This window comes from Ochotona curzoniae, unplaced genomic scaffold (genome assembly GCF_017591425.1).
Source record: "Ochotona curzoniae isolate NIBS_2020 unplaced genomic scaffold, NIBS_Ocur_1.0 contig_1014, whole genome shotgun sequence".
In the NCBI taxonomy this organism is placed as follows: Eukaryota; Metazoa; Chordata; class Mammalia; order Lagomorpha; family Ochotonidae; genus Ochotona; species Ochotona curzoniae.
Window position 1 is genome coordinate 40,602,028 of NW_024464920.1, and position 12,855 is coordinate 40,614,882.

At 46.7% G+C, this 12,855-nt stretch overlaps 1 protein-coding gene across 3 annotated transcripts in view; it reads left to right on the top strand.

Moving 5' to 3' along the window:
• Positions 1–12,855, top strand: part of TXNRD1 (thioredoxin reductase 1) — a 73,090-nt gene that overhangs the window by 41,654 nt on the left and 18,581 nt on the right. For 2 of the 3 annotated variants that reach the window (XM_040984708.1, XM_040984701.1), the window contains 4 exons: positions 3,538–3,660; positions 5,587–5,659; positions 7,898–8,017; positions 11,042–11,184. In XM_040984708.1, coding sequence (XP_040840642.1) covers positions 3,538–3,660; positions 5,587–5,659; positions 7,898–8,017; positions 11,042–11,184 — 459 coding nt within the window. Of the gene's footprint in view, positions 1–1,230; positions 2,400–3,537; positions 3,661–5,586; positions 5,660–7,897; positions 8,018–11,041; positions 11,185–12,855 lie in introns of those variants that run through there. The other variant, XM_040984692.1, reaches the window with a different exon arrangement.

The following is a 12,855-nucleotide window of genomic DNA, read 5'->3' on the forward strand; positions in this document are numbered from 1 at the left end:
TGACGTGTCTGGGTTCACTGAGCAGAAGGAGCACAGGGCTGGACTGCTCTGTGTCCTGGATCAGCACTGACAGGAGGACATGCCTGCAGGGCTCAGGCCGCAGGGCTCCCGGGACACCTGGAGGACACACCTAGAGGACAGGCTACGAGGCTTTCAGATTTATTCCCAGAGAGCAGGGGAGAATTGATCATTTACAGAGTAAGCCTGCCAACAATCACTGTTTCCCTTAAACTCAGCCAGCAGGTGAGGTCCAGGGGGTGTGTTCTCTTATTTAAAAGTTTTGGAGAGCATCAGAGCAAGTGCTTAAACTGGGTCGGTTAACACCAAAACCATGTAAAAAGAACAGAAAAACCAACACAGAAGGTGGTGAAACAGCAGTCCTGTTGGGGGTGCGGGGAACCAGAATGGCTGATCCTAATATTCCAGAAATCTTGAACAATGAACTTGTCGTGCATTTTTCTGGGGAGTCTGAAGCAGTGTTTATTAGGAGCGGGGTGGGAAGGGCATGGCTGTGAGAGGCAAATGGGAGAAGGCAAGTGACCAGCATGGGCTGGTGGGCTGGCGGGCTGGTGGGCTGGTGACTGCAGTCTCAGGGCTCTGTGTGCCTTTTAGGAAGGCTGAGAGGTGAACTTTATTTTCATACTACTAAGATGCTGTTTGTCCTTTTAAATTAAGACTACTACTAATTTTTCTTTATGAACAATTTGTTCCTTGAAAGTCAGAGTTACAGATACACGGATCTTCTGTATGCTGACTTACTCCCCACATGGCCACCACAGCCAGAGCTGGGCTGGTCCAAAGCTGGGAGCCAGGAGCTGCTTCTGCCTGACCGGTCTGCTGCTTTCCCAGGACATAATCAGGGAGCAGCTGGAACTTGAACTGGTGCCCTTATGGGATGCCTGTACCATAGATAGGAGCTTAGCCTACTGTGCCACAGCGTGGACCCCATGAACTGTCTTTTTAAAAGTCAGGCATTAAAGGGAATTCCAAAGATATGGAATAGTAGTGCTCTTGTAATTAAATAAAAGTTTTCCTAAAGATATTTGTTGACATGTAATGAATGTGTTAATTTAAAAATTTGAATGTTTTGAACTAAAAAAAATTTGAGGGAGATAGAAAGAAAAAGCAAGCACTTCCAACTGCCAGCCCTCTTCCTAGGTGACCTCACCAGCTGGGAGCCTCCTAGTGGCTGGAAGGCACCCAGTTACCTGAGCCATCACTGCTGCTCGCCAGGGTCTGTGTTAGCAGGTAATGAATGCAGGCGCTTGGATATGTGCTATAATGGGATGCAGGCTTCTCAATTGGTACCCAAATGCCGGGCCTGAGTTATTTCTGATACCGCAAATGTGAGTAGGCAAAACCTACTTTAACAAGCCGTAATTTAGGGCTATGGTGTGACCCTGAGACTGCCAGCAAAATTGAGAGCTTCCTGGATCAACCGTCATAATTAGCCACTGTTAAATTCAGCCCCTGCAATTGGGGGAGGGTGGGAGAGTTTTTCTCTGATCTTCTTATCCTGTGTCTGTGTTCCTTAAGCCATCTCAGAGCTGTGTTCCACTGTCTGTCTTAGCTGTATGACCCTTCTAGTTGGGTTTCCATTTGTCTGGAGCTGAATGATGGTAGTTTTTATATTAAGTTAAATTTTTCAACTTAATTAAAACGTAGGAGCCAGTTCCACCTCACAGAAGTTAAGTAGGACCAGGTTTCTCTGGGATTCTCTTTGTAGAAATGGATGTGCTCTGGATAAACGTGGCCCTCAGAATTCCCGCAAGGAGCAGATTGTGAATGCTGGCAGAGACGGGATTTGTCTTCTTGGCATTTTCGTCTTTTATTTTGCTGTACTAGATGTGTTGGGGGGCTGGGGGGAAGCTAAGAATGGGGTGATTTTCTTTAGGTCACAGCAACTGTGTTGAGCCCCATCTGTGCCGAGCACGCTCCGTGACAACTGGGAGGTGACTGGTTTCCTGGCACTTCTGCTGCTCTGTTGGTCTGAATGGCGACTGTCACCCAACTGTTTCTTCCCCACAGCGCCCGGTACTGCAGGAGGAACCTCGGCCACAATGCCAGTCTACGAGTACTGGCTCTGTTTGCCAGCCTCCCACGTTAGACCTTTTGTGCAGACTGTCAGGGTGACACAGTCGTGTCCCTGCTGCCGCTGGTTTCTAGCTGTTCCCCCTTCTTCGGTCCCTGAGCCACCAAATGGGCCCACTGTGCTACCAGGGTGCAGCTGCAGCCCCGTGCCGCCACCTCCGCAGCCCTCCACCGCACCCTCTCCCGCACCCTCTGCTGCACCCTCTCCTGAAACATCCCAAGCACCCTGTTCATCTGCTGACCCCACCCTTTGCCCATCAGCTCCTGCAGGTGACTGTAAGCAGGAGAGCAGTGTACAGCCTGGGATGGTAAGTTGGAGGACCTTTTGGATGTTACTGTGCTTATTAACTATTTTTTGTCCAGGATTTATTTATGTTCATTGGAAAGGTAAATTTACCGAGAGAAGGAGAGACATAGAGAAAGGTCTTCTGTTCACTGGTTTATTCCCCTAGTGGCCTCAAGAGCCAGAGCTGAGCTGATCCAAAGCCAGGAGCCCGGGGCTTCTTTTGACTCTCACATGGTACAGGGTCCCAAGTCTTAGGGCCGTCCTCAACTGTACCCATTGCTCCACAAGCAGGGAGCTGGATGGGAAGTGGAACAGCTAGGACACAAACTGGTGCGTGTATGGGATCCCAGCACGTGCAAGGCAGGGACTTAGCCACTAGGCTATCATGCTGGACCCAGGTTTTTTTTTTTTTTTTAAGATTTATTTTACTTGATAACCAGAGTTGTAAGGAGAAAGAGAGAAAGAAAATCTTTCATCTGTTGGTTCACTTCTCAAATGGTCACAACAGCCAGAGCTGGGCTGGTCTGATGCTGGAAGCCAGAAGCTTCCTCTGGGTGTCACATGTCAGTGCAGGGTCCCAAGAACTTAGGCCATCCTTCATTGCATTCCTAAACCATAAACTAGGAGCTGGATGGGAAGTGGAGCAGCCAGGACACGAACCTGTACCCAAATGGAATGCCATCACACAGGGCGGAGGTTTAGTGTGCTGTACCCATTGTGCCGACCCGAGCCCATTCATTCTACAGAAGTACAGATGGTTGCCAGATTGTGTGGACTGTTTTACTCTAATGTGTGGTATATACTAGTTGAAACTAGCTTACCTCCTTGAAAAATTTTGGGGAAAAATAGCTGGTCATACTTAGTTTAGGTGGAGGTTGTTTGTTGGGTCATCAAAGTCCCCTCTGAGCACACCTCAGCGTGGTGAGCAGTGATGGAAAGGCCTGGGGACTTGGACGCTCAGGGCTCCTTACCTCAAGGAAAGCAAGTCCCTGGGCCCTTCAGAGGAGGGCTGGGTGTTGCCATTTATGTGCTGTAAATTAAATCAGAAATTTTTCTTTTTAAGATGCCTTTTGTTTTTGTATTTCTAAAAGATTTTCTTGGCTCTCTGAATGTTGCCACCTTTCAGTTGGGTTCTATGTCCTTGTGTTGTGTCTCTGCAGGCTTATCAGGAGGGCACGCTGCAGAAGCTCCTGAAGATGAATGGTTCAGAGGACCCGCCCCAGGCCTATGACTTTGACCTCATCATCATCGGCGGTGGCTCAGGAGGACTGGCAGCCGCCAAGGCAAGGCCCCTCGCGTTGTGTTCTCTGAACTGTGCCTACAACTTCAGCATAGTTCCCTGTGCTCTCTGTAGATTCCATTTGATTCATTCTTGTGGCATTTTCCACGTTGACTTGGCTATTTATTGTTTTTCTGAATTGAAATGTTCGTTCTTTTTTTTTTTTTTTTAAAGATTTATTTTTATTATTTTTTATTGGAAAGGTGGACATACAGAGAGGAAGATCCTCCATCCGATGATTCACTCCCCAAGTGAGCCGCAACGGGTCGACACTATGCCGATCCGAAGCCAGGAGCCTCCTCCGGGTCTCCCACATGGGCGCAGGTTCCCAAAGCTTTGGGCCGTCCTCGGCTGCCCTCCCAGGCCACAGGCAGGGAGCTGGAAGGGAAGCGGGGCTGCCGGGATCAGAACCGGCGCCCATATGGGATCCCGGGCGTGCAAGGCGAGGACTCAACCACTTGCGCCACCGCGCCGGGCCCGAAATGTTCGTTCTTTATGAAAAAGTACAGAACCCAATGTTTGGGGATGCATTTGCACTCATTTTTAATTGGTTTTTCAAAGATATTAAGGGTAATATATAGGAATGGCTAGAAATTAGGTGTTTCTTTTTATAGATATCATCATTTGATTTTTCACCTTTATGATTCTCTGCTCAGAATTCTAAAAATGTGGAGAGTAATTATATTTCTCAATCTGCTAGAAATGTTAATGCCTTGATCTGAGGTTAGCCACTCACTCTGTGACAGACATCTGACTGGGAAGAGGGTGTGTGCAGAAGGAAGATTGGCAGGCAGGCGCCTGTCCCTGAGTGCAGGTGCATGTCCCGTTTGATGAGCCCTCAGGCCTGTCCTTCCCCCACAGGTTCTTTGAAAAGCTGTACTGATTTTTCTCCTACCAGTAGGTAGATGTAGTCCGTGGTGAGTGAGTAAAGTGGGTTTAAAGGAGGCAGGCCAGTGTAACATGAAGCAGTTTTTGCCAAAAGTGATTGGTGAGTCCCTGCTGACGTCTTGACAGTGTGTTTGAAGGACACGTAGACTCTGTCCTTTGAAAAAAGCCCTTGGAACTCTTGTTGCCTGCACCCACAGCTTACTGTTTGAGAAAGATGCAAAATTCTGCAAATGAACTTGTGACCTTTCTCTTTACTTCCCTTGAAACAGATCTGGAAAATCTATGTATGTCCTCAACCTCTCCATGGGCTCCTCACGTCACGTGGAAATCTTTTAGGAAATCTGACAACTTCTGTCAAAAAATATGTACAGTATTCTTCAGGACTTAGAAGTTTAGACTGTCAGATAAAAGGCTATAGACTATTAGTAAACTGGATTTAGCAGTTACTTAACCAGTTGTTTGGAAATGGCCACATTTTTTGGTCTGGTTGTTACTTAATCTGCTATACAACTGGAATTAAAAATACTTCTGAGATTTCTACTTGGTTGTAAAATTTTTACAATTGTCATCTACATTTATTTATTTGAAAGCCAAAATTACAGAGAGAGCGGGAAAGAGATCGTCTGTCTACTGCTTCACTGCCCAGATGGTCTCAGTATCTAGGGTTGGGCCAGGCTGAAGCCAGGAGCGTCACCTGAATCTCCAGCCTGGGTGTAAGGGGGCTGTGACACTTGGGTCATCTTCCACTGCTTTTCCCAAGCTCTTAGCAGGGAGTAAGATTGGAAATATAAGATCTAGGACATGAATTGGTGCCCCTGTGGGATGCAGCAGCTCTACCTGCTCTGCTACAATGCCAGCCCTTATTTGAATACTTATTGATTTTTATCTTGAAGTTGAATTAATCATCATGATATAGCAAATTCTCAAGTATTTACAATTGGATATTCTTTAGGCATTTATAGCTTAATTGTGACTGGATTTTAATTGTTTGTGATCTCTCTTGTGATCCTTTTCAACTAATTTTAATACTTTTATTTTCTAGGAGGCAGCTAAATATGGCAAGAAGGTGATGGTTCTGGATTTTGTCACCCCAACCCCTCTTGGAACTAGATGGGGTAAGATTTTTAAAATATTTTGGAAGTGTTTTTACAGAAGCAAGCCTTTCTTTGCTACTGTTGAAATGACTCCTAGAACTCAATTTAAAAGAAAGAAGTTGAAAACAAAGCTAAAAACATAAACCTTTTTCACTGAGCTTAGCTAGAATGGGCTCAGGTTAAATGCTGAAAAACATCAGTTTCTTTGGCACCAAGTCAAGCTAGTAAATTTTTTCCACAAGCTGTGATTTGAAGGTAAATGTTTTGGTAACTTTAGGGGCTTTCATAACTGAAAATGCCAACTTTTCAAGATTTAAATCCACCTCCCACATTCTACCAGAAGTGGAATTTGATACTTTAATGGATAGCCCATGCTAGCTCTGAGTCTTGTAAATTATATGTTACTTGCTCGATTCACCAGGTATTTGTTGAGCCCTTAGGTACTCTGGGGTGGAGTAGTGGATTTGATACATGAGAAGTTGCTGTCCTCATGAAGCTTGTATTATAGTGGGGGAGTTAAAAGATAAGTAACAAACTTAAGAGATATGCTGAGTGAGACTGAGAAAAATACAACATGATTGGGAAGCTCTGGCAGGAGACTTTGAGAAGATTATTGAGGGAGACTTCTGAAGAGCCAACATTTATCGATTTATTCTAAAGATTTGTGTACTCACTTGAAAGAGTTAGAGAGGACACACGCACACACACACTCAGAGTCTTCCATCTGTTTGGTTACTCCTCAGATGGTATAATGAGCAGGACTGGGTCAGGCTGAAGCTGTGAGCTAACTCCAGGTCTCCCATGTGGGTGAGAGCTGGTTCAGAAGTGCAGCAGCCTGAACTCCAGCCAGTACCCACACACAGTGCGCATTTTATAGGTGATAGTGTTGCCTGCTATGCCATACTGTCAGCTTCAGACCCGGCATCTAGATGAAGCCTCAAGAATGAGAATGCCAAAAGCTGAGGCAGAACCTCTAAGACAGAGACTATGAGGTAGGTAACAGTCCCTTGTGGTTGTGGCACAAGTCACAGAGGCTCAAGGTAATGGTGTCAGCAGTGACTGGTCAGAAGGCAGGTGTCAAGCCTGTGCAGGACCTGGTGGGCCAAGGTGAATTTGTAAGAGTTGCCTGGGAAGCCTCTAGGCATTTAAGGTAAGGGAGTGATGGAATATGTACATTCCATAGAGATCACTTGGCTGCTTGTGTTAGGATGCGAGAGCAGGAAGTTCAGATGGCACCGTTTCTAGTTTCTTTTGGGTAAACACCAGGTGTCAGCTCTGCGTCACACGCTCTTGGTACCAGTGCATGTCCTGCCCTGTGGTGCCTACACTCTGTGCGACCCCCTGCTGCTTCTCAGAATGCTGACTGTGAGCTTTCAAGACCACGGACACCCAGGCAGCTTGTGGTAACTCATGTTTGGGTCCCCCTCCACCTGCCTGCGTTTTGTTCTGAGTCAGAAGTTAACATCATGTTCTTTTCACAGAGAACCGTTAACTCCTTTTGGATGGAAGAACAGTTTTTCACAGAATCAAGTAAATCACATCCTAAAAATCTATACACATGCCAGATTTTATAATTTCAAACCCACATAAATCTAATCATACCCAGCATAACAGCATCACTTGATTCTGTGCCTATATTCAGTGGCAAGTATGCAGTTGTCATGTTTATTGGCATTATATAATTTTGGATCTTTGAGACATGTGGAAATTGTAGAAGCTGGCATTGTGGTGCAGCAGATAAATCTGGCATCCTATCGCAGACCCTCTACTTCCAATTCAACTTCCTGCTAATGCACTTGGAAAAACAACAGAGAATGGCCCAAGACCTTGGGCACCTGTACTCACATTGGAGCCCTGGAAGAAGCTCTTGGCTCCTTGCTTCCTTCGGACCCAGCCCTGGCCATTGTGCTCATCGGGATTGAGCTACATGAGCCATGGAACATTTTTCTCTCTCTGTCTCTTCCTCTTTGTTTCTGTAATTGCCTTTCAGATAAATAAATGTCTTTTAAAAAAAATTCAGAACACAAAATAATATTTTTTTCGAAGAAATTGTAAAAGTGTACTTCTGTTTTTGTTTTAGGATGATGTTATGTTTGGTTTTCTGAAATTTCTTAATAGTTAGGAATAAATTTACATACATAGTAGTGGCCACATTAAGCAAATAAAATGCCATGTTTGACAGAATCTTAATCAGCACTGACCTTTTGCTTTGAAGGGTTGTAAGACAGGCTCTGAGCTGGCTTCTCCATGTTGTTGCAGGTCTCGGAGGAACGTGTGTGAATGTGGGTTGCATACCTAAAAAGCTGATGCATCAGGCGGCTCTGCTGGGACAGGCGCTGCGAGACTCTCGCAATTATGGCTGGAAATTCGAGGAGACGGGTATGGGAACGAACTGCTTTTCAGTTTGCACTTGGGGTTTTGAGCAGTGTGTATACGAGGCTGGCAGATATTCTGGGAGTGGTTTTTAGTGTTTACATTCTGTATGGATGAAATCACTACACTTTTCCTTAGCTGCATAGTTATTATGGTAAGAATAGCTACTATACTTGGAGTGTGGTATTTCTGTAATAGAAAACAAGAATTCTTTGAAATGAGTTTTCATGTACTTGTGAGAAACCATGCAATGTTAATAATTTATAAGCCAGTGCAAATCACATTGGCTTTCTGTCGAGGTGTTTGTGTTTTTCCCTCTCCAGATAATTTCTGAGCTAATACACTGACAGGGGACTGTTGGTTGAGGTAAAATATTTAGAATGCTCTGTAAATGCTGGGCCTGTTGAAGTGGCGGGTGGCACTCTGCAGGAGGTTTGGGGAGGCCTGACCCAGCTTTGTGACTGATTCGTGACCTGCACATTATTCTGTCCTTGAGCAGTGAAATTTTAGTTTTGAGATCGATGCAATATGGGCTATTTGAGGGGGAAATCTTCAGTCTAGTAACTAGGATAAGCTATTTTGTGACTTCTCGGAGATTCCATAAATAGCCTACTAAGTGCAAAAAATGAGGCATAGATTTTACATGCTGTGAAGAATGTTGCTTCTCTTCAAACACATCACACCTCCTTTGTTGGTGCTTTTCCTTCTTGTGTGAAATCAAGTGGCTTTTTTTTTTTTTTTTCATGGCTGGAGGTGTAGAAAACCAGTTTCTTCTCCAAGTTTTCTCATGTTTGAGGTCTCTTCTGTTTCTGCCAACCCAGTGCAAGGCTGCTTTATGCCTGTGACCTGTGGCCGCCTAGGCCATGCTGCGTGTCTGAGTGCCATCACATCTTTAATTGCCCAGTTGAGCAGACTTCTGGCTGTGGAGCATGATTTTGATACACAGGGCTCCAGTCGTCTCCCACATTTCTGCCCGTCCTTCCTCCGTGTTCTTGCTGGCTTGCGTGTCTGCCAACCATGTCTGCCCACACATACCCCTTTCCACTACTGTTACACCCCATTAACAACAGGGTCTCAGGGAATTTGTTTAGCTTCTCAGTTGACACTTTAGAAATGCAGTGGATGAAGCCGTGTAAGAAGAATATTCATCTGAAAAGGTTTAGAATTTGAAGTCGGGTTGTTCCACACAAATTTTGATTTATGCCAGTCAATTTTGTGAATCTATATGCCTTCTGTTTCCTGAACCCCTGACTCATAAATGCAGGTAAATCACCAGGCTAGGGAGTTTGTGTGTGGTGCTGGTGGAGATTAGCCTCATGCTATCAGCTGGACATATAATAAGGAGTCTTTAAGTAAAATTCCTGGGGCTCCTGCTTAACTTTATCAGGTTAGTTGAAGGAGAAAGTAAGGATGGCTGCTGTGATTTTTTTTTTTCTTTTTTTTAAGTTTTATTGTATTGGAGCCGGCGCTGGCATCACAAATGGGCACCAGTTTGGGTCCTAGTTGTTCCATATCTGATTCAGCTCCCTGTTAATGTTCCTAGGAAAGCAGTGGAAGATGGCACAAGCACTTGAGCCCCTGCACCCACATGGGAGATCTGGATGGGGCTCCTGGCTGCTTGCTTCAACCTGGCCCAGCCCTAAACATTGCAGTCATTAGAGGAGCAAGCCAGAAGGTGGAATATTTATCTTTCAAATAAATAATTATCTTTAAAAAAAATAAATCTTGAAATACTTGAAAGTAAGAATGACTGAGAGAAAGGGAGAGACACAGAAGGAGAGACATCTTCTGCCCACTGATTTACTCCACTAAATGCCCACATTGGCTGGGGTTGGGCTAGGTCAGAGCCAAGTGCTGGAACTCATCTGGGTGTCTCACATGGAAGGAGGCACAGGTCCAAGCACTTGGACCACCTTCCGCTGCTTTTCCAAGTGTATTAGCAGGGAGCTGGATCGAGAGTGGAGCAGCTGGGACTTGGGTTAGTCACAGCTGGTGGCTTAACTGGCTGCACCACAGCATCTGCACCTGTGTGTGTGAATTTTAATAAATGGCCAGGTATGCCAGACTGAAGCCAGGAGCTTCTAAGGGGTCTCCCATGTGGATGGCAGGTTCCCAAAGACATGGTCTGTTCTTTGCCATTTTCCCTGGCACATAAGAAGGGAGGTGGATGTGGAGCAGTGTGGTCTCAAACTGCTACACCACCACACCAGCCCCTCAGATTTGTGTCTCTTTTTTCCAAAGATTTCTTTATATTTATTGGAATGGCAGAATTATAGACAGAAGGAGAGAAGGAGAGAAAGATCTTCCGTCTGGTGCTTAACTCCCCCAAATGGCTGCAACAGCTGGAGCTGAGCTGATCAGAAGCCAGGAGCCAGGAACCTCTTCCGGATAGGGGTGCAAGGTCCCAAGGCTTTGGGCCATCCTCTACTGTTTTCCTAGGCCACAAGCAGCAGGCAGTCAGCTTTTTCTGTAAGGTCCAGGTAGTAAATATTTTAGGCCTTTGTGGCCATGTTGCCTGTGTCTCACATTTTGCATTCTGCCATGTGGTGTGAAGATAGTATATAGGTACTTGCCTGTAGCTGTATTGCAATAAAACTTCATTTGCAAAAATGGTGGACTGAATTTCTGCCATAATATATCAGCTGCTGGCACAGTTACCACTTGAGTAACCTTACACCTGCTTTTATTGAAATCTCTTGGAACTTCAGATGTAGCACCCTAAGCCTTAACTCTCTTTATTTATACCCCAGCAGTTAATATTTACAATCCAAAGTTCCAGTTCATTTCTAGAAAAAGAAGATCAAATATGTATGACTATTATGGTCTGGACAGTTGTCAAGCAGCCTTGCGTTGCTCTTCTGCAAGGGAAAGGATCCCTAAAGATGAAAATGTGGCTCGTGTTCCCACAGTGAAGGCCCCCGTCTTTTCTCCCAAGAGCTCAACGCTTTGTTTCTGGGGAGCAGTTACTCAGAAATGTTGTGGGCCATGCAGCGGAAAAGCCTAACCATGTGTCGTAATTGTCTTATGCAGTTGAGCATGACTGGGAGAAGATGACGGAGGCTGTCCAGAATCACATCGGCTCCCTGAACTGGGGCTACCGAGTGGCTCTGCGGGAGAAGAAGGTAGTCTACGAGAATGCCTATGGCGAGTTCATCGGTCCTCATCAGATTAAGGTAATTGCATCACATTCTGAGACACCTTTTTTTTTTTAAAGATCTATTTATTTTTATTGGAAAGTCAGATATACAGAGAGGAGGAGAGGCAGAGAGGAAGATCTCCCGTCCGTTGATTCATTCCCCAAGCGGCCGCAATGGCTGGAGCTGAACTGATCCAAGGCCAGGGGCCAGGAGCCTCCAGGTCTTTCACGTGGGCAATCCTTGACTGCTTTCCCAGGCCACAGACAGGGAGCTGGATGGGAAGTGGGGCCACAGAGACACGAACCAGCACCCATATGGGATCCAGGCATGTGCAAGACAAGACTTTAGCCGCCAGGGTACCATACTGGGCCCCAAGTCGTTGTTTTAAAATAAGATTAAGTTGGCGGTGGGAGAGGACAAAACATTCTGAAGTATGAAAAGTATTAGGAAAATGATAATCCCTGTGGCCTAGACCATCCAGTGTGGTAACTTTGCCACCACCCCTTTTGGTCACCTTTGGTGGAGGTGTGGGAATTTTTAAGAGTGGGCTTTACGACAGCTTCCGCCGCTTGCAGGGACGCCGGCATCCTCCTGGCCCGGGGGTAACTAAGCCCCCTCGCGGGTGGGTACTCGCGAGGGCTGGCGAGGGAGGCTGGGGGTCAAATCCTGGCTCCCCTCTGCCCCCGTCAGCTTTTGGCTGACGGCAGGGTAGGCTGGGCGGTTCGCGTCTCCGGACAAGGGGCGGGGTTAAACTCCCATGCGAGGTGGCGCTCCATGGGAACGCCCCTTCCGGCCCGAACCATGCCGGAGTCCCAGCCACAGCCCCCGTTCGTCGCGAGACGGGGGCAGAGACCCAGGCCTTGGGCGGCCAGTGCACCAAGTGGTGCCAGGCTCTGCCTGCTGGCCGCCCAGCGGCGAGCTCTGGGGTTTTGAGGATATGAAATAGGTGCTTTGGGACACCCAAAAGTAAGACCAGCGGTAGTGTAGGTGAGACACTAATTTCTGGTGATTCCCAGGAACCGGGACATGAAACCCTAATGCAAGTGCGGGACTGAGAGATGAATGTTCGGACCAAGCAAACCTTAGCCCACTAGTGTGATTGGAACACAGGGTGCAACACAGGACATGCCCAGCTTGGATTTGGCTCCAACTGGTTCACATTAAGCACAAAGTTGAGCCACAGAGTCTAAGGCAGAGGTCATGACAGGTGGACGGGGCTGCGGCAGGATCTGGATACAGCTGTCCTCTCCCTTGGCACAAATGTGGATTGGGAAAAGATGTACCGGGCCAGGCCAGACACTAACACGTTCTGGTGCTCTGGAGTACCAGGGTGGATGTGGGGCGGACTAGGCTAGGTCCCAACCTCAACTTAGCCATGTACAAGCTATATGGGGGCATGGATGACCGTGGCCGCGCTGAAACACTCTACAGCAAGAACCAGAACGGGATGATGGCCAGTTAGGAAAGACCACTGTTCCTACAAGGATAAGAGGCGAACTGGCACATGGACCCACTGACATGCGCGAAACCTGGCACATGGAGGGGTTCTGATGGAGGAGCTCAGGCAACTCCTCTGGCAGGACACAGACCCTGCAGGTCAGCACAAGGAACATGCAAGGCAACAGCCAAGAGGTCATAGAAAGTGTCCCACTGGCATGCATTTGGCTTGGGTCGGGGGCAGACCAGGCTGAATCCGTTCATGTCATC